Here is a 22,777-nt window from a genome sequence, read left to right as displayed (position 1 = left end):
ACATAAATCTCTTGCTATCCTGCTCTGCTCCACTGGGATGTGAACCACACCTTGGGTCATCTGTCTAGCATGTTCACACTGTATATGCTACAGGCCATCAGTCACTCAGTAGTAGTCTCCGTTATTAGATCAACTGTTACAGTCACTGTGCTTGTGTTCAGGTAAGCCTTTTTTTTTTTTTTTTTTAGTTCAGTTGCTCAGTCGTGTCCGACTCTTTTCGACCCCATGGACCACAGCAAGCAAGGCCTCCTTGACCATCATCAGGTAAGCCTTATTTTTCTTAATATTGGCCCCAAGGCACAAGACAAGTGATGTTGGCAATTCGGATGTTCTCTTACTCTGCCTAATTTATAAATTAAGCTTCTTCATAGTTATGTATGAAAAAATAGTATGCGTGTGGTATGTGTGTGGCTTTCCCAGTAGCTCAGCTGGTAAAGAATCCGCCTGCAATGCAGGAGACCCTGGTTCGATTCCTGGGTCGGGAAGCCCTCCTGTGAAGGGATAGGATAGGCTACCCACTCCAGTATTCTTAGATGTCTCTGGTGCCTCAGACAGTAAAAAGTCCGCCTGCAATACAGAAGACCTGAGTTCAATCCCTGGGTTGGGAAGATCCCCTGGAGGAAGGCATCACAACCTACTCTAGTATTCTTGCTTGGACAATCTCCATGGACAGAGGAGCCTGGTAGGCTGCAGTCCATAGGGTCGTAAAGAGTCAGACACAACTGAGCAACTAAGCACAGCACACATATATATATTATATATATATACATATATGCTATTTTTCATATAGTATATATCTACTACAGAAAAATAGTACAATAGGGTTTGGTACCATTTCCAGTTTTAGGCAGCCACTGGGGTCTTGGAACTTATCCCCTGCAGATAAAGGGGGACTACTGTGTAGACACATAAGAAGACCAAGAAAGTAAATATATTTTACCTTTTAAAATAGGAAAAAAAAAAAAAAAAAACAATAAAGACAATAGTCATGTAAAATGCTAGATTTAAGGAGACTGAAAATGATAACTAAGCTCTTTTAGGTAATAAGTAATCTTGTCATAAAATAAACCTTTAGTACAGTTAGCACTGCTAAAAGCAAAAATGCCCCTCATTTATCCATCCCCTGGTCTGAACAGTTAAAAATAAAATACTGTACCTTTCAGAGCATCCTTATAAATGGTGATAAACAGTCTGAATATGTCCTTAGGAATAGTATCTTCATTTGGCAAACATAGCAATAGAATAATAATTTCTGCCTGTCCCAAGCCATGCAATCCATTGGTTGAGAAGTACCAGTATTTGTCTGAGGAATCTTAAGCGACAAAAGCATACAACTATAAATGTCAGCTTCTAATCCTTTGCATGAAGTACAACTTTTCAAACTCCTTATTTCCCCAATGTTCTCACAAAACTTAAACTGAATTGTGTAAGATGACTTGTGTAACTATGTAAGATTACTTCAATAGTTTTGGTCTCAAGTCAAATAACAGGGAGGGAACAGAGCCCCACCCATCAATAGAAAATTGGATTAAAGATTTACTGAGCATGGCCCCGCCCTCAGAACAAGATCCAGTTTCCCCCTCAGTCAGTCTCTCCCATCAGGAAGCTGGCATAAGCCTCTTATCCTTCTCCACCAGAGGCAGGCAGAATGAAAACCACAATCACAGAAAATTAACCAATCTGATCACACGGACAAGAGCCTTGTCTAACTCAATGAAACTATGAGCCATGCCCTGTAGTGCTGCCCAAGACGGACAGGTCGTGGTGGAGAGGTCTGACAAAATGTGGTCCACTGGAACTCCCCCAGTCGGTGGGTGCCCAATACGCTACTGGAAATCAGCGGAGACATAACTCCAGAAAGAAAAGAAGAGACGGAGCCAAAGCAAAAGCAATATCCAGTTGTAGATGTGACTGGTGACAGAAGTAAAGTCCTATGCTATAAAGAGCAATATTAAAACCAATACAATACTGTAAAGTAATTAGCCTCTAATTAAAATAAATAAATTTAAAAAAAAAAAATAAAGAGCAATACTGCAAGGAACCTGGAATGTTAAGTCCATGAATCAAGGCAAATTGGAAGTGGTCAAACAGGAGATGGCAAGAGCGAACACTGACATTTTAGTAATCAGTGAACTGAAATGGACTGGAATGGGTGAATTTAACTCAGATGACAATTACATCTACTACTCTGGGCAAGAATCCCTTAGAAGAAATGGAGTAGCCATCATGGTCAACAAAAGAATCCAAAATGCAGTACTTGGATGCAATCTCAGAAATGACAGAATGATCTCTGTTTGTTTTCAAGGCAAACCATTCAATATCCCAGTAATCCAAGTCTATGACTGGAGCAGTAATGCTAACGAAGCTGAAGTTGTACAGTTCTATGAAAACCTACAAGACCTTCTAGAACTAACACCCATAAAAAATGTCCTTTTCATTAGAGGGGACTGGAATGCAAAAGTAGGAAGTCAAGAAATACCTGGAGTACCAGGCAAATTTGGCCTTGGAGGACAGAATGAAGGGCTAATAGAGTTTTGCCAAGAGAATGCACTGGTCATGGCAAACACCCTCTTCCAACAACACAAAAGACGACTTTACACATGGATATCACCAGATGGTCAACTCCAAAATCAGATTGATTATATTCTTTGTAACCAAAGATGGAGAAGCTCTATACAGTCAGCAAAAACAAGACAGGGAGCTGACTGTGGCTCAGATCATGAACTCCTTATTGCCAAATTGAAGAAAGTAGGGAAAACCACTAGACCATTCAGGTATGACCTAAATCAAATCCCTTATGATTATACAGTGGAAGTGACAAACAGATTCAAGGGATTAGATCTGACAGACAGAGTGCCTGAAGAACTATGGACGGAGGTTTGTGACATTGTACAGGAGGCAGTGATAAAGACCATCCCCAAGAAAAAGAAATGCAAAAAGGCAAAATGGTTGTCTGAAGAGGCCTTACAAATACCTGAGAAAAGAAGATAAGCAAAAGGCAAAGGAGAAAAGGAAGATATACTCATCTGAATGCAGAATTCCAAAGAACAGCAAGGAGAGATGAGAAAGCCTTCCTCAGTGATCAATGCTAAGAAATACAGGAAAACAATAAATGGGAAAGACTAGAGATCTCTTCGAGAAAATGAGAAATACCAAGGGAACATTTCATGGCAAGATGGGTTCAATAAAGGACAGAAATAGTATGGACCTAACAGAAGCAGAAGATATTAAGAGGTGGCAAGAATACACAGAAGAACTATACAAAAAAGATCTTCACGACCCAGATAATCACGATGGTGTGATCCCTCACCTAGAGCCAGATATCCTGGAATGCGAAGTCAAGTGGGCCTGAGGAAGCATCACTACAAACAAAGCTAGTGGACGTGATGGAATTCCAGTTGAGATATTTCACACCCTAAAAGATGATGCTATGAAAGTGCTGCATTCAATATGCCAGCAAATTTGGAAAACTCAGCAGTGGCCACAGGACTGGAAAAAGTCAGTTTTCATTCTAACCCCAAAGAAATCCAACGCCGAAGAATGCTTAAACTACCACACAACTGCACTCATTTCACACACTAGCAAAGTAATGCTCAAAATACTCCAAGCCAGTCTTCAACAGTACACGAACTGCGAACCTCCAGATGTTCAAGGTGGTTTTAGAAAAGGCAGAGGAACCAGAGATCAAATGGCCAACATCCGCTGGATCATCAAAAAAGCAGGAGAGTTCCAAAAAAACATCTATTTCTGCTTTATTGACTATGCCAAAGCCTTTGACTGTGTGGATCACAACAAACTGTGGAAAATTCTGAAAGAGATGGGAATGCCAGACCACCCAACCTGCCTCCTGGGAAATCTGTATGCAGGTCAAGAAGCAACAGTTAGAACTGGACATGGAACAACAGACTGGTTCCAAATAGGGAAAGGAGTACATCAAGGCTGTATATTGTCACCATGCTTATTTAACTTATATGCAGAGTACATCATGCAAAATGCTGGGCTGGATGAAGCACAAGCTGGAAGCAAGATTGCCGGGAGAAATATCAATAACCTCAGATACGCAGATGACACCATCCTTACGGCAGAAAGTGAAGAGGAACTAAAGAGCCTCTTGATGAAAGTGAGAGAGGAGAGTGAAAAAGTTGGCTTAAAGCTCAACATTGAGAAAACTAAGATCATGGCATCTCATCCCATCACTTCATGGCAAATAGATGGGAAAACAATAGAAACAGTGACAGACTTTATTTTTGGGAGCTCCAAAATCACTGCAGACGGTAACTGCAGCCATTAAATTAAAAGATGCTTGCTCCTTGGAAGAAAAGTTATGACCAACCTAGACAGCATACTAAAAAGCAGAGACATTACTTTGCCGACAAATGTCCGTCTAGTCAAAGCTATGATTTTTCCAGTAGTCATGTATGGATGCAAGAGCTGGAATATAAAGAAAGTTGAGCACCGAAGAATTGATGCTTTTGAACTGTGGTGTTGGAGAAGACTCTTGAAAGTCCCTCAGACAGCAAGGAGATCCAACCAGTCCATCCTAAAGGAAATCAGTCCTGAATATTCATTGGAAGAACTGATGCTGAAGTTGAAATTCCAATACTTTGGCCACCTAATGCGAAGAATTGATTCTTTTGAAAAGACCCTGATGCTGGGAAAGACTGATGGTGGGAGGAGAAGGGGATGACAGAGGATGAGATGGTTGGATGGCGTCACAGACTCAATGGACATGAGTTTGAGTAGGCTCCGGGAGTTGGTGATGGACAGGGACGCCTGGCATGCTGCAGTCCAAGGAGTCGCAAAGAGTCAGACACGACTGAGCAACTGAACTGAGTAAAAATCTTTAAACTATTACTTCAAAAATCACTGCATGTGAAACTGCAAAATTTATTCATATAATTTTTGACTTAAAAAATCAATATCCAATACTGCTTATTTTTTTACAGTTGTCAATCAAAATTTAACCTGACAATGAAATTAATTATTCAGAAATCCTGCTTACCAATTAGGCAAAGAAAAATAAATCGTTACTTACAAAATGCTAACTTGACATTCACAAGTAGATTAGCATTTAAGACAAATGTAACAGGACAAGAACCTTCGCCTTCAAGAAGCAAAATGATCTGTTCATGAGATGGGTGTTTTTCTACTACAGGCACTAAAACATGAAAACAACATATTAATTAGAATAAAGATGTCTCCTGTTAAATATGCCTATCACAAAAAAGCCACATTTATAAATCCACCAATGACTTGATCCCAGTTAAAAAGCAAAAACACATCTCATGAAATCAATCAACAACCAGACAACTGTTATATACTACTAATTTTTACTTTTCAATTTATGTGAATATATTAATATTAGAATACATATAAATTCTGATCAATTATATCATATGTATATATAGTCTATGCACAAACATGTTGATTAAATTTCAGCAGCTTTAAGCTTTTAAGACAGTTTTCTAAAGTGGATTCCAATCTGCCAGCCACTCCAATTACAAATTCTAAAATTTGCAACTATAAAAGTAGTCTAGACCCAAATTGTATATACTGCTTGCTGTGATATGCCTTAGGTCAGTGATAAGTGGCTAAGAAAGAACTTGACAATCAACAGGAAAATATACCAATGGCATGCAAAGAACAGGGCTTACAGTATTTTTTTGCCACCATCACTAGGATCATGAAATAGCTCCTACTTACAGAACAGAGATCCTAGGCTTCATGCTCCTATACTATGAGGCACAGAACGTAATCATTTCACGTGGGATGCAGCATAAGGCCTGGAGTTACATGGATGTATTCTTAGGGAACTATTCCAAGGTGGCAGATAGCCACAGAATCTCCAGCTTAGAAAGGTCCTTGGAGACCACCTAAATTATCTTCTTTTACAAAGGAAGCTGAGGCCCAAAAGATTAAATTATACTTCAAGTCATAGGTATATCATGTAGCAGATGAGGAACTAAAATTTCTATTTCTGTCATCCAATCCAATATTCTTTTCTTTAGGTACTATGCATCTTAAAAAAAAAATGATATGGAGTCAAAACTAATAAAAGACTTAAAGCCTATGAATTTCTCTGTTGTACCGGACTTTAAATTAGGGACCCAGATACATGAATCACATTCAAATCAACTCAAGAGGTCAGATATTTTTAGAATTGTTTGTATACAGTAAGACTTTTTGCAAACTAGTGTTCCATGCCATCATACATATTTCAATCACAGTAAGTTTAAAAAAATACATTTCATATATCAGAGACAAAATTCATCAATATATTCTTCTTTAAAAAAAAAAAACAACAAAACTCCTTTTTAAATTTAAATAACTGCTATCCTACCTGATCCCTTTTCTCCAGATGTAACCAGAAGAGGGGGCAAGCTGTCCTCATCATCAGGTAGAAGACTCATCTTATTGCAAACATTATCAATACTACACAACAACCTATAGTCTGAAGTACTAGCAACAGGTAAACTGCTGTTAACCAAGACATCAGTAGGACCTGATGGTTCCTCAGTTTCTGCAAAAACATCATCATCTAGTGTAAAAGAAGCAGATGTAGGCAACCCCTCAGTTCCTGTGTTTGTAGGCAATTTTTCCACAGGTGGAACCTGAGAAGTAGGACTTTGAATTATCTCATTTCTTGTATCTTCTGTCTCACTGTTTGGTTTTTCCACTGGAGTAGAATGGGCATGATCCACTGTGTTTACCATCTGTGAAATATGGAGGAAAAAGCCCAAATCAGTTCAGGGTCTCTGCTCAAATGTGAAATATTGATTGTAGACAGTCAAAGATATCTTTTGAAAAAGAATAAATAAAATCAAAATGGGCTCAGAAATTCTTTAGAAGCCAAATTTCCCAAAAAACAGTACCATCTTGCTTCTAAATTCAAGAACACAGGTTTAGCTTTACTATATGCTCAGGTAAGTATGACTTTAATTTTATAGACTGGAAAAAGGAGGCAAGGACAACTTCAGGATCCTATTCCATACCACAAAGTGAGCATGTTTATTAGTTCAACCCAAGGCACTCCTCCTCCTAATAGACAAAAAAGCCTGGCTGGGAGGTGGCAAGGGAGAGGAAAAGGGGAGAAGGCAGAGAGGGAGAGTGGTTAGGAAGCAAAATGGTAGATATACTCCACAACAGTAGCCGTTTGGAATAAACTATACATCAAATCTGCTTCAATTAAGCCCCTCTCCCCCCTTTTTTTAAGACTGGCCAAACCTGAGTCAATAGAGAACTGTTTATGAACTCAAGTAATACTAGCCTCTGTAAAAATTCCATTTTGTTAAAATACTGATTGAGGGTAGGTGCTAGCTAAGGAACATACTTTTGGTAATTACGGCTCCTTGTAAAACCTAGCTCATGAACTCTTACTGACAAACAACATAAGTTTATATAGTATGGAAACCTGAAGAGAGGATACATGTGCATCTTGTCTAATGTATGTACCCTGGATAAACCAGGTAACTGGCTCAGAGGAGATGCTCAATAAATCTGTTTAATGAATAAATAAGATTTCTACTTCATATGTCCATACTTACTTTTTAAAGTATATTACTATTTTACAATTAAGAGTTCTTAGTGGGTTTGGATTCTGTCTTCTATTTAACACCTAGTACATCTGTATAAATATAAACATATATACTACCATCAGATACTTCACTGAATGTTTGAAAATCATTAAACAAATTAGTCTAAATTGCCTTACTAAATCTCAGTTCTATTTCCCCATACTAGGGGTTCTCAAAATGTGGTCCAGGGATCTCAACACCCTTTCAGGAAGTCAGTGAGGTCCCAGGATTTTCTTCATTTAACTAAAACAACATATCACAACAGACTGAATTTAGAAGTAGATGTAAGAATCTATCTTCTATTAAGCCAGATGTTAAAGAAATTCACACAAAATATAAAACAATGTTATTCCTCTCACTAAACTTTTATTTTGAAAACTTTTCATAAAAATATTATTTCTATTAATGAGTTTATTTTTAATTTAAAATTTTTGTCAGTTTTAATTCAGTAATTATCAATAAACATAACCCACATAACCTGCAGTTCTTTTGAGTTCTCAATAATTTTTAGGAGCATAAAGGGGTCCTGAGATAAAAAAAAAAAAATTTAAGAATCACTGCCTTAAACTGACATTAAAAAATAAAATCTAAAATATATTCACTACATCATATGTTTCTCATTTAATGAAGCTCAAAGCCTTTTTTAAAAAGTACTCTAGTAATCAGGGGCTTCCCTGGTGCCTCAGTGGTAAAATATCCGTCTACCAACACAGGAGGTGCAGGTTCAACCCCAGGGTCAGGCACATCCCCTGGAGAAGGAAATGGCAACCCACTCCAGTATTCTTGCTTGGGAAATCCCATGGACTGAGGAATCTGGCAGGCCATAGTCTGCGGGGTCGCCAAAGAGTCAGATATGACTTAGCAACTAAACGACTCTAAGAATCATGCAAGGAATTACCTATAAAATAAAATTTTACTAAATTAACAAGTCATTCTTTAGATTCCTTACCAACGGCATATCAGGTAAGAGAGGACTAAAGTCTTCAGAACATCTTTTACTTCCAGATGATAATTTTGTTGTATCTGCAACTTCACCATTGGGCAATATACCATCTGCAAACCATACTCTCTTCTGTTCTTTGGAGCATAATCCTAGAATCAGTTTAAAAAAGTAAAGCATTTTAATTTGATATTGCAATGATTTAATATTAAATAGGTCAGGAAAAGTTTTCAAAAGCTTTTTCTAACTATTGGCAAGCCCTGCATTTCAGGGTTTCAAGGCCTACAGAAATGGCTTTTTGTGATTCATCTACCCAGAATAGTTTTTTTCCTAATTCCCACAAAGGCAGGGCTGGCCCTAGGAATCCCGAAGTCAGAAAGAGTATTCAGGAGACGTTATACCTTAAGGACATCAGATGCAGATTTAAAGCCTATATCATTAAGGCTAACTTTGTGAGTATGGAGACCAAATGAAATTTAGGGACTAAGACACAGGAAGGGAAAATGGAATAGATCAGAGCATGGTAGATAAGCAAAGGGAAAAAAGTATTAAGAACAGAAGAAAGAAGCATAAAAAATCTAAAAAAAGAAATGGGATCACTTGTGCATCAGAGGTCAATTTCTACTTCTAACAGAAGCACATGTTTTGTTCTTATAATGTTGGATATTTACATTTTTTAATACAATTAATTTACATTTCTTAATAGTAATTAATATTTTTCTCTCAGATTTGGAGGAAATAACTAGATGTCAGCATAAATATCTGTTTTCTTTTGTTAAAAAGCATCTATGGAGGAAGGTTATGAAAATTCCTACCAGATTTTAGAACATACAAACATCAAAAGGACCAACTTTCCATATCATAATACAAATAACACTGAAAAAACTGGACTCATATATAATTTCTGCAACATGGGTGGATATATTTTAAAAGGTATCTTTCTTATATTTGCAATGCTTCATAATTTAATAATTTTAAAGTCAATATAAGAAAATATATAAATATTTTAAAAAGTGGACTCATCATCTTTAGAGTTATAATAACCATACATGCTGAACCTCATTATTTAAGTTACAGTGATAAATAGAAAATAGCTATTAAGTGAGAGAGAAGTGAAACTCAAAATAGTTGACAGAAGTACTTGAATATGTCTGACAATCAGTTATCTTCTAGCATGTTACAGACTAATAGTTTATGTTAAAAAAAATATACACAGTACTGAATAGCACAGGGAACTACACTCAATATTTTATAATAACCTATAAGGGAAAGAATCTGCAACAAAATATATATACATATGTAACCGAATCACTGCACCATACACCTGAAACTAACACAACACTGTAAATCAGCTATACTTTAATTTGAAAATTAAATGAAGGTCTATACAGGTTTTACTCAAGATCCTACAACCTACTACAATAGGTTGTAAAAAAGAACAGAGTGCCCAAAGGTTTTTAAATCTTTAAAAGTTTTTTAGAAGATATAAGAAACATTTTTTATTGTAGTGAAATACACATTTAAAAATAGATTTTTAAGGAAAGGGAGACATGCCAATTATTTACCTATTGTCTTTCAAATCCAAGCCCACCCTTCTATATGGTGTTCTGTGATACTCTTTGGACATCTGAAAGGTGCAATTCCCAGCCCCCCGTGCTAGTTGGTTCTGGTCACAGGTACTAATGACAGGCACTGGTTGAAGACTGAAAGGTGGGAAGAGAAGGAATTCTTTCTGTTTCTAGTTTCTGCCAGGATCTCTGCAGCAGCACCACCACCAGATATACCTAACATGTCCCGTGAATTTCAGTACTCCTTACATCAATCAATTAATCAAGCTGGGAACACTCCTTCAGTTATCTTAACACCAATCCTATGAGGCTCCTCAGTGGCCCCAGCATTTGCCACTTGGTGTTCCTCTAGAAGTAACAGCACCAGCCTCATGATGTGGTACCCTAATCCATGAGCACCACATCTGAGAACCAAGCATCTCCTGGTATTCCTGTACTAAGTTCTAGTAACACTGACTCTCCCCTTTCATTCTCCCAACCCTAGGGATAGCAGCTGCTTTCTGCACTTACTAATCTCTGAGTCACTTGTTCAGTCACTCAGTTGTGTCTGACGTTTTGAGACCCCATGGACTGCAGCACACCAGGCCTCCCTGTCCCTCACTATCTCCATGAGTTTGCCCAAACTCATGTCCATTGAGTCTGTGATGCCATCCAACCATCTCATCCTCTGTCGTCCCTTTCTCCTCCCGCCTTCAATCCCTCCCAGTATCAGGGTCTTTTCCAATGAGTTGGCTCTTCACATCAGGTGGCCAAAGTATTGGAGTTTCAGCTTCAGCATCAGTCCTTCCAATGAATATTCAGGACTGATTTCCTTTAGGATTGACCGGTTTGATCTGCTTGCAGTCCAAGGGACTCTCAAGAGTCTTCTCCAACACCACAGTTCAAAAGCATCAGTTCTTCGGTGCTCAGCTTTCTTTATGGTCCAACTCTCACATCCATACATGACTACTGGAAAAACCACAGCTTTGACCAGACGGATCTCTGTTGGCAAAGTAATGTCTCTGCTTTTTAATACGTTGTCTAGGTTTGTCACAGCTTTTCTTCCACCCTTGAGCGTCACTTGAGCATGCCCTTTTTGTTCTTCTACCCTTCTAACATACATACCCTTCTAACCAGTCCCCTGTATTAAGTTCCTTCTGGCAGCTAGTCTAAGGTTCTCTGTTCTCACTAGATTCCTGAATACTAGAAAACTTCTATTTTAATAATTTATCTTTAATATTAGACAGAATTTTCTTCTAGTTACCTTCAACGCTTGGTTGTTTAAGTGCTGAGATTGGTAAAGTTGTAGGTGAAGGTATACTTGATGTTTGAGTCTCCTGAAGAGGCTGGACGGTGGCACACTCATCAGAATGATTAGATTTAAGATTAGAACCAGTTGGACTCATCATCCTTTCAAATGCCTGAGCTATAAAGGGAAAAAAATTCATCTCAGATGTTTTTAAACTTCAAAGTAAGTTATGATAAATATTCTATTTTTCAAGTTGTAAGGAGAAAGAAATCAAATGGCTAAACGAGAAGTGGCACGTGGGAAAGATAACATTCTTACTTCCTTATTTTAGTTGGCAGCATTCTACTTCAGTATAAGCTACCAATTAGTTAATTCAATATAATTTTGGCTTATGTTTGGTATTTACTAAAGAAAATCATTGTTATTTAATATGACCATCTGTTTTTGCCATTGCACCCTTAGAGTCTATTTCCAGTATAGTTCCTAGTGATTCTTTTAAGACATAAATCCTTATCGTATCATTCTTCTGCTTAAAATCCTTAGTGGCTTCCCTACTAAAATGAAATTTTAAGTTGTTACAGTGGCCCACAAGACCCCGTCTTAGTCTGCTGCTGCTAAGTCGCTTCAGTCATATTCGACTCTGTGCAACCCATAGACGACCCATAGACAGCAGCCCACCAGACTTCCCCGCCCCTGGGATTCTCCAGGCAAGAAGGAACACTGGAGTGGGCTGCCATTTCCTTCTCCTAAGAAGGAAAATGTCTTTGTCTACATTTCTATAAATCCCGCCTCTGCTTTCCTAGTCAGCTGATATCATTTCTCACTAAAATCCTACTTACTCATCATGATACAGCCACTGAGGCCTCCTTGTTCTTCAACAGTGAAGCAAGCACTCTTCTAGGTTAGGGTCTTTGCTGTTACTGTTCTCTCTGCCTGGCATGTTCTTCCATATAGCTTTATTCTCTTATCTCCTTCAAGTCTCTGCTTAACATACCATAGTATCATAAGCCCTTATTCTTACCACCTTTTAAAATAACCACCTCTTGCCCCCAAATCTGTTACCATCTATCCCTCTTACACTTTTATTTTTATTTAGAATACTATCACCATCTGATATTCTCTTTGCTATCCTATCCATCACTCCCCACATTCATAAGCTCTATGAGATCAAAACGTCCCATGTTTTGTTTTCAGCTGGACCTCTAAAGCACTGAACAGTGCCTGAGCACTGCTGAATGATGTTTCACCCGCACAACATGGAACAGCACTCGCAGCTCTCCCGTAAGCATTTCTCCAAACTGATCTGCTACAAATGCTGCCACTGCTACAATAACCGTCTTCAAGCGCCACTAAATTAGCACCCTCATGCAATGACTTCCTCTAACCGAACAAAATCCAAACGCAATACCCAGAGTTTCAAAGTAATTTCCAACCTGCCCTAAGTTTATGTAATGGCACTCACATGCATGCTTCTTTAAAACTTACACAGTTTTAGCACAACTTCCTCATTATCCAGTCTATAACGAAACTATCTTTTCTTTTTCCTGGAATTTGTTCTAAAAGAGTCCTCGAGCCATTTTTCTATTAGTAACATTATTTTAAATGATCATGTCTACTATTTTCAACCCTAACGTTGGTGTTAAAGTAACTTATTTATGTTTTCTTGTGGTGTATAAATTAATGATAAACAGAGCTACAAATGAAATTACATGTTATATCAAAACAGAATAAATAAAACAGATATCTAAATAAATCCATTCAAAATATTTTCTTTAATAAACTAATGCTTGATCTCAGTTTCCTAGTTGGTTTCTTTAATGACCATATCTTCTCTCCTGGATCCTCAGAGTCAGAGTATGTTCTAATGTTCACCTAAAAATCTGACTTGTCAACTCGAAGAATGTTTCAAATCTTCATGGCTGCTTTATTTTTAACCGAGGAGAGATAATTATGTTGGAGCTTGCTCTAAGATTTCTTAATTCTAGCGATTGCTTGGCTAACAGTACCAGCAGTAGTCTTAAAGGCTACTGAAATGGCATAAGCAAAAGATTTAAGTACTTAAATTCTTCATAAAGACTGGTGGTATTGTGGAAATATTAAAAGATTTACACTCTATTATCTTCCAGAGTAGAGGTCAACAGCAGGGAGTAAAGCAGCTTACCTCAGGCTAACAGACTCACATCAGAGCTTTTTGAAGAATTGCTGAAAAAATTTATCTTCATTCAAAAGAGAAAAACAAATTATTATCAGGTATTTCTTCTCCTGGCTAACAGGAAGCAGTACCTGAGCTAGTGCACAGGTCTGGTCTTAAAAGTCCCAAGTAATATTTGCTGGGAATTAAACTGTCAACAAATCTTTAAAAATGCCAAGAAGTACTTACTCAAAAGAACAAACGTGTATTTGAAGAAAAAAACAAACATACATATATATAGACACATACACAACTGTGAGAACTAAAGTAAGACCACCAAGATTTTTGCTGATAATAATAGTAAACTAAACATACAAACAAAATTATAAAACTGAGAAAGGAGAGAAATATGTAAAAGACGAAACTGTATAAATAGTGTAACAGTCCTATGAATTTATATAAAAATTATAAATATTACTACCTTATCTTTCATTCCCACGGTAGGTTGTAATTTTCCATAAGGTGGGAACTATTATCTTGCCTTATGCTATTAATATATAAGACTGGGTAATATTTACTGGTAGGTATTCTATAAATGTTCAGATTAAGATGATGAGGACGACAATGATGGTGACAAAAACAAACAGGCGGATGAAATGCAGCATTTAGGGACCTGGTACCTGTTACAAGTTAATGAACTGCCATCCCAGAAACTGAATGCTTCCTTTCCAGACTGGTAGTAATAATTGTGAGAGTGGAACAAAAAGAAGAGAAACCAAGCCTTGGGATGTCCCACCTAAGCCAGATAAGTCAACACTAGGTCCTCGCCTTAAGAAAATAAAGAAGTTTATCTTTGTCACAATCTAGTTGTTTTTAAGATATATTCAATTACTGGAAGAAGAAATGTCAGGTTCATACTCACCTTTACTAATAGTCTCATAGCAGACTACACATACTCTTGCCTCCTTCTCTAGATACTGCAATTTACACTTCCTATTACAACAGACACCGCAAAATACCTGAAGAGAATAAAATATCAAATTTGATTTTGTTTCAAGCATGGTTATACCTACTGGAGGCAAACACCATTTTTCTGATTACATGACAATCTTTCTAATCATCATAATCATAGGTAATTATTAAAATGATTCTTTTTATTTTTATTGTTTTACTTAAATGAGGTTTCTACAATTTAAAATTATGTTATTGACGAGAATTCCTTTAAATCAATTACGCTAATTAGAAGGGAAAAAAACTTTCTTAATAAGTTCACAATTTTAAAACCTTTCTGTCATCCTTTACAACCCCACTTTTTTTTTTTTAAACTTTTTGGCTGTGCTGCATTGCATGTGAGATCTTCGAATCCCAATCAGGGATCAAACCCAAACTCCATGCAGTGGAAGTACAGTCTTAACCACTGGACTGTCAGGGAAGTCTCCTTCCTTTACAACTTTTAAAAGTAGAATGTTATTCAAAAGAGAAACAGACTCAGATTTATAAAGAACAAACTAGTGGCTACCACTGGGGAAAGTGGGGAAGGGCAAGACAGGGGTAGAGGATTAAAAGGCATAAACTAACAAGTGTAAAATAAACTACTAGGATATGTTGTACAGCACAGGGAATATAGCCAGTATTTTATAATAACTACAAATGGAGTATTATCTTTAAAAATTGGGAATCACTATGTTGTATACTTGAAACTTTCATAATATTGTAAAACTATACTCAATTAAAAACAAACAAACAACACAGACAGAGGGCTTCCCTGGTGGAGAAGGAAATGGCAGCCTACTCCAGTGTTCTCGCCTGGAGAATCCTAGGCACAGAGGAGCCTGGTGGGCTGCCGTCTATGGGGTCGCACAGGGTCGGATGCAACTGAAGCGACTTAGCAGCAGCTGGTTTACATTTGGAGAAGGGAATGGCAGTCCACTCCAGTATTCTTGCCTGGAGAATTCCACAGACAGAAAAGCCTGGGGGGCTACAGTCCATGGAGTCGCAAACAGTCGGACAGGACTGAGCGACTAACACACACACACACACACACACACACACACACACACACACACACACACAGGCTACAGTCCATGGAGTCGCAAACCGTCGGACAGGACTGAGCGACTAACACACACACACACACACACACACACACACACACACACAGGGCTACAGTCCATGGAGTCGCAAACAGTCGGACAGGACTGAGCGACTAACGCACCACGCGCACACACACACACACACACACACACACACACACACACACACACTGGTGGCTCAGTGGTCAAGAACCTGTTGGCCAATGCAGGAGACACAGGCATCCCTGATCCAGGAGGGTCCCACACGCTGCAGAGCAACTAAGCCCGTGTGCCACAACTCTTAAGCCTGTGCTCTAGAGCCTGGGAGTCGAAACTATTGAGCCCATGGGCTCAGTCGTAACTACTGAAGCCTGAGCAACCTGGAGCCCTTAAGCCGCAACAAGAGAAATCACTGCAGTGAGAAGCCCGCACGCTGCAACTAAAGAGTAGCCCCTACTTGCAGCAACTAAAGAAAAGCTGAAAATGCTGGGGAAAAATGCAACGTTATTTCTATAGGCAAGCCTTAGAATTCACAGACAAGACAGAACACAAATGAAGTCATCTTCAACGTTCTGAACCTCATGCAAGTCAATCTGCTTTTTTTCTCAGTGTTTACCTCAGGTATCAAGCGTAACACTAGCTTGCATAGTAGTCCTGGAATTAAGTATTCAAGGATAAACTGGAATTAAACTGAATTCCATGCATCTGATGTGTTAATGTCAGGGAGAAAATGACACATATTGTTAGATTTCACAAAAATTAGTGTTCCTCATTTCCCAGTATGTAATACCCATGACTGTGTGATATTTATTCAAACCTCAAGCAATCTATAAAAATGGCAGGGCTTTATATATTTCCACATAAATGAAAAACAATGATTTTAAATTAACTGAATCTTGTAATCATCTATTAATCAGTTCTTCTGTCACATAACATTTCATTTAAAATGCCTCAAAAGAATAAAAGACAAACATTTTCATAGCTTACTTTTCCGCATGCTCGGCAATGATGTCTCCGTTTCGTAAAAGTAAACTTGACTTGGCAGTTCATACAGTTTGGAGCTTCTGAATCAGGAACCCAAGTAGGTTGTTTCTGGCCCAAAACAAGGCCATCTTTGCAAGTGTTTGTAGGAAGAGATTCTTCATTTGCAGTTACAAAACTGGACCCACCTTCAAAATTACTTTCTATATCAATGTAATTAGAATCGAAGCTAACCTGAGGATCAGTCACAGAATCTGTAGTACAGGTGGTTGCGACAATGGTATTTGCTGTCCTAGGTTTACTTTCAGGCATATTTGGAACATCGAGTTTATTTGGTTCCTTTGAACTCCTTGTTCTTGATGGAACACTAAACAATTGCTTAGGCCTGGCCCCTCCAACATGCACAGACTGACTGTTACTATCAGAGGTTGATAATTCATTTGTAATCTCAGACTTACTGCTAGATAACCCTTGTTCAACTGTAACTGTACTTTTTTCGCTTAAAGAAAGGCTACCATTTTCAGCTGTATTTTGTTTATCAATTGTTTCACAAATCATATTAATACCAGGACTTTCCCTAGTAGCTCCTGCTTCAGCATCAAAATATATATTATCAATATTTCCATCATCTAGGCCTTTCATATCTATCTGATTCATTTGAGGTTTTGCATCATTTATATTTTCTTCAAATGATTTTATGTTACTCGTCTGAAGATACTGTTCAGTGAGAAAGGCATCAAGTTCAGCATCACTAATTGGTGCGCCACTTTTCATGCCTTCATCAATGTTAAAGTAATCTAAGTCTTGTCCATCAATATCATTGCTTGAAAAAGTGAGACCTTCACAATGATCAGGAGATTCTGGGGCACTAGCACCAGAAAGCTCTATTTGAGATTCTGCAGCTGTATAAGAACTGCTGTTATCAACGTAATCCATAGATTCAACTCTAATTACCATCTGGTTAGAATCTACCTTTCTATCTCCCATCTTTTCAGTTAATGGCTGATGAAGTATGTTTTTACATTTATCCTGTTTCAAAAGATCAGTCTCCTTAAAAGATTCCCCACCTGAAGTAACTTTCTTCTGTATTTCTTCATGTACAGTCACTGCATCCTGTACATTATCTTTATTTTCATTCTGGGGTAAAAAACCACCATGACCTTTACTGTCAATTAAAGATCCACACAAAGACCCAGGTACTGGAAGACAGGACAATGAGGAGTATGTATTTTCACTTGAAACATGTAAAGCTGAAGCAGAATCTTGGATTACATCTTTATTATCATTAAGATCTACATTTCTTGAGTCTTCTTTTGCAGATTCTTTTATAAATACAGCAGTCCTATCTTCCTCAAAGGAAAAGTCAGGTAACTTGGAATTTTCATCTCTTAAATTTGGATCATTTAAGCATAAACCTCCATCTTTTGGAAGACTGCAAGACAAAGCACTTGTGCTGCCTCCTTCTTTTAAGCATTCTGTGGCAGCTTTAACTGGCACCTCTTCCTCCTCTTTTACCAAACAGCCAACAGCTTTTACTAATTCACATGGCTGGTTCTTGTGCTGTGGGTGGTCTTTGGCATCAAACGCTTTGGAACTTTGTTGAGTCAAAGCAGATGGCATGTTAAAATCAGCAACTGGTTCTGACTGATTAGAGATCTTTTTATCCTCTAAATTTTCTTTTTCATTGTAATTACATGAATCTGAAAGTGCTCTATCTACTTTTACACCAAATTCTGTAGTTCCACTGATTCCTCTGTTTTGTAATTCCAAGCTGACATCGTTCTGTTCCTCTCTGACTGCATTATTACCATGGTCTGCTGAAGACACACAGAAAGTTTCCGACACTGAAGATAAATCCAGTCCAGTCAAGGAATCTGCACTAGACTTCAAATCATCTGGCAATAATTTTTTAATATCTTCTTCACTATTAGCTACATGAACTAAATTACCCATGTCACTTATCAGATCACAGACAGGTTTACTACACCGTCCCATATACAGAGGCTGGATTTCATCTGAAGTGCCGCCATCCACAGAGGAAAGGAGATCAAGCCCTGTTACATTTTTTTCATTTTGTAAAGAAGTTAGTCCCCCAAGTCCTTTTTCACTCAGGGCAATCTGATTTGTCTCATAACCTGTTTCTGATGAGACACAACAATTAATGCACTGCTGATCCTTTGGTAGCAATGAAGTTACTTGTGAGGCAGTCAACTCTGAAGAGACTGAATAGTGCTTAGAATCGTATGCCTTTTGTGCATCTTGGAGATAATCTTGTTCATCTAATTAAAACAGGAACATACTGTTAGTGATGAGACCCAAAGCAAAATTATTACAAAGATATTATGGTTTCTACAACTTCTAAGCTTGTTTTTTTAGACCAGAGATAGATTACTCTCTTGCAGAATGGTAATAATTCCAGGATTATTTTTATTTGGATTTAAACTATTTGGGGTTTTTACCTTTATTTATGTAGATGTCATAATATGATAGAAACTCTACTTAAAGTAACTCTGTTGCACTATAAAAACCAGACTAAGGAAGAGCTGAAAAACAATCTAACTTCTTTGTGCTGTGCACCAGTTTCCCTGTCTTCATCCTAAGATGTGAAAAACACTGTCTTTCATAGTAATGAAATACCAATTTTATGAAGAACTCACAAGTTGCTTTTAGCTGGTTGATATGCTGGTTTTAAAGGTCTTTTTTTTACCTAAATTTATATCTGGAAAGAAACTTTTAGTTTTCTTATTTCTATGTCTGGCTATTGGTTCTATTCAGTATAAGAATATACTAATTCATTATACAGAGATATGTGAATGTTTTACAGAAGATAACCATGTGACCAAAATTGAAACCGTATTTTCTAAGAGTACTCATTACTGACATTTTAAAATTACATTAATGGTACAAACCTGGATTCTGTTCAAAATCATCGAGAAGTCTGTCCAAGTCACTGACTGCTGCTTTAAAGTAACTGTCCATTCTACTTGTAGACTTATTCAGAATTTAATTCTTGTGTGGCTAAAAAATACAAAGTATGATAGTTCCTTTAATTCATTATATTCCTTTAATTCCATGTATTGCATGCCAAGAAACACAGTCAGGGAACAGACACAAAATTTAAGAGTATTGCTTTGAAGAATCTGTGATATATCTGGGGAAATTCCTCTATACATACAAAAATGACATGAAAACAAACTCTTTAAGCAATATAACATGTATATATAAACTACTGTCAAATTTAAAACACTCATCTAAATAACTCATGGGTCCAAGAATTCATAGTTGAAAACTAAAAACAGTTTAAGTACCATGTATCAAATAATATAAAATATACTACATATAAATAATACTGCACGTAAAAACTTGTGAGAATCAGTAAAAGTGGCACTTCAACAGATATGTAGAGACTTAGATGCTTAAACTAGGAAAGAAAGAATGGAAACAAGCTAAGAGCAGAAATTAAAGAAACAGAAAATAAGCATACAAGAGAGGTACAAGAAAGCTAAAATTAACTTTATGAATAAAGTAGATGAATCTTTGATTTGTGGCAGGAACTCCACCAAATAAGCCTAAGAGACCTTAAAGGAATCTATCAATGACTAATGGGACAATATAAAAGAACACAGGGGCTAAGCTAAACGCGATCCCACTGGCTTAAATGGGACAAAGTGAAAGTGAAGTTGCCCAGTCGTGTCCAACTCTTTGCAACCCCATGGACTGTAGCCTACCAGGCTCCTCCGTCCACAGGATTCTCCAGGCGAGAGTACTGGAGTGGGTAGCCATTTCCTTCTCCAGGGGAATCTTCCCAACCCAGGGATCGAACCCAGGTCTCCCGCATTGCAGGCAGACGCTTTAACCTCTGAGCCACCAGGGAAGCCCTAAATGGGACTAGTGAACATCAAATAAATGAGGCCTGACCACAAATCAAATGGATTAAAACACACACACACACCAAGAGAGCATAATGATATTAAGAACAGAAACAAAAAACACCACTCATTAGAGGATTGCTAGGGCAGTAACTCATTACTCTGAAAATTGATATATTAAGAGAAAAGAACTAAGAATTTATTTTGCCCTTTATTTACAAAACATACTTTAGGATAACAAAATAGCTGCTAAGGAAGAGTTCTTTAGATAAGAATTCCAGTTGATAAATGCAGAAGGATATTAACATTTAAAAAATCATCTCTTCATAGTCCCTAATGCAATAAATGGACTAGGCAATGGCTATCAATGGATGTTAAAACTGTTGGATGAAAGGCTGGTGGGAAACTTTATAACGTGGAATCAGGCCAATACATATGAATCCAGTGATCAATTTCACCATCAATAAATGTGAAAGAACCAAACATTATGTGCTTCATGTGGAAGACATAGAATCACATACAAAATATTCCTGCCTTAAAAAACAAAAACAGTAACTGACTCCAAATCTAATCAAGCTTTTAGCACTAACTGCATGTTTACAGGAAATTCAAGCATAGAGGGACAAGTTAAACGACATCATAAGAAAGCAACTAAGACTAAGTGCAGAAGGGGGAACACTTCCAGCAATGTTCCTCAAACAGCTGATAGTGAATGACTTTTTAAGCTTTCAGTCTGTTACAAACTGTTGCTTTTGTAATACAATACAAATTTTGCAATAATATACAAACAAAAAGATATATATTATTAAACACATGTGAATGGTGGCCTGAAGTACGGAAAAGGAGAGGGAAATGAAAGATAAAAGACAATAAACAAATGAGAGCGCTTTACTAGAGCCACCGATGATAGTCACCACAAACTGGGGACACGAAGCTCAAAAAAATGATACTTTAAAGACGTAATTAAAAAGGTTAGACAGAGCTTAATACAGAATCAAAGAACGGAAGACCTATCTGAAGAAATACCCTCAAATGCAGCCCAGAGAAATAGGGAAGAAGAACATATGAAAAAGAAGTTAACAAACATGGATGACAGAATGAGAATGGAGCCCTACAAGGAGACTAGAGAGCATGGAACAAGAATGCTTGTAAAGATAATGCCAGGAGTTCCAGAACTGATTAAAGACACAACAGATACAGGTAACCCATTACCAAGCAACATAAATACAGCTGACCCTTGAACCACATGGGTCTGAACTGCACAGTTCACTGACATGCAGATTTTTTTCGATAGTAAATACTGCAATACTGCACAATCAGGGTTGGTGGAACCATGGATATGGAAGAACCATGGGCACGGAGGACTGACTGTAGTTATGGAAGAATTTGTGACAGCAGAGAAGGTCAGCATCCCTAACCCTCACATGGTTCAACAGACTGCAAAGAGGAATCCACAGTTACTCTATAGTGAAACTTTGAATCCTGAAGACAGAAGAGACAGAAAGAAAGGGTCATCTTCAAAGAACAATTAATTATGCTAGCACAAGGTAAACTTCAGAACAATTCTCAATAACAATGGTATGTCATCCTAATTCATTTAACTGTATTACTTCTATTTCCATTTTTAAATTGTGGTTATACCATACATATACAAAAGTACATGAAAACACACAGACACCAAAAGAAATAAAAGGAACTTGGAGGAAGGGATAATATAGGAAGAAGAAAACATCAAAGAAACTTACATTCTCAGAAAAAAAGCAACACAACTATGAAACAGCAATAGGAAGCCATACATAAGGAAGATATGAAGAAAAAAGTAATCATGGAAATTGATAGCAGAAATCTAAAAATTCAAGTGAGGATTACGGGATGTAGTAAAAGCAGTGCTTCGAGGGGTTTTTAATAGTATTAAGTGCATATATTAAAAAAGGAGAATGATCTAAAAATCCATACGCTAAGCTTCCATCTTGGGAAATCAGAAAAAGAGCAATTTAAGGCCAAAGTAGGTAGCAGAAAAGATAAATAAAATACATTAGAGCAGAAATCAGTAAGTTAAAAACAGGAAAACAGTAAGAGAAATGAAGAAAATCACTGAAAACAAAAACTCTTTACAAAACTAAAGTTGATAAACTAGGCTAGTTTTAAAAAGAGAGAGATACAAATTACCAATATCAGAAATGAAAGAGGGGTCATAACTACTGATATCATGGGCACTTAAAGAAAAATAGAGGAATATTATGAACAACTCTATATCCCCAAACTTGATCATTTCAATGAAATGGATCAATTTCTTGAAAAACACAAACTACCAAAATTCACACAAGGAGAAACAGGATAACCTAAAGTCCTACATATATTAATGAAACTGAATTAATAATTAATAACCTTCCACAAAATAAGTCACCAAATCT

General features: G+C 37.3%; 1 protein-coding gene across 11 annotated transcripts in view; it reads right to left on the bottom strand.

Annotated features, from left to right (window-relative positions):
• Positions 1–22,777, bottom strand: part of ZFYVE16 (zinc finger FYVE-type containing 16) — a 51,690-nt gene that overhangs the window by 15,965 nt on the left and 12,948 nt on the right. For 8 of the 11 annotated variants that reach the window (XM_015472353.3, XM_059888292.1, XM_005209707.5 and 5 more), the window contains 8 exons: positions 19,404–19,512; positions 16,501–18,773; positions 14,364–14,460; positions 11,326–11,487; positions 8,524–8,666; positions 6,341–6,713; positions 5,036–5,158; positions 1,157–1,312 (listed from right to left, as the gene is read on the bottom strand). In XM_015472353.3, the coding sequence (XP_015327839.2) occupies positions 1,157–1,312; positions 5,036–5,158; positions 6,341–6,713; positions 8,524–8,666; positions 11,326–11,487; positions 14,364–14,460; positions 16,501–18,773; positions 19,404–19,473 (3,397 nt within the window). In that variant the 5' untranslated portion in view covers positions 19,474–19,512. Of the gene's footprint in view, positions 1–1,156; positions 1,313–5,035; positions 5,159–6,340; positions 6,714–8,523; positions 8,667–11,325; positions 11,488–13,471; positions 13,527–14,363; positions 14,461–16,500; positions 18,774–19,403; positions 19,513–22,777 lie in introns of those variants that run through there. The other 3 variants (XM_024994403.2, XM_059888294.1, XM_024994404.2) reach the window with 3 other exon arrangements.

Source organism: Bos taurus, chromosome 7, assembly GCF_002263795.3.
Source record: "Bos taurus isolate L1 Dominette 01449 registration number 42190680 breed Hereford chromosome 7, ARS-UCD2.0, whole genome shotgun sequence".
NCBI lineage: Eukaryota > Metazoa > Chordata > Mammalia > Artiodactyla > Bovidae > Bos > Bos taurus.
This window is presented reverse-complemented; position numbering and strand designations above follow the sequence as displayed.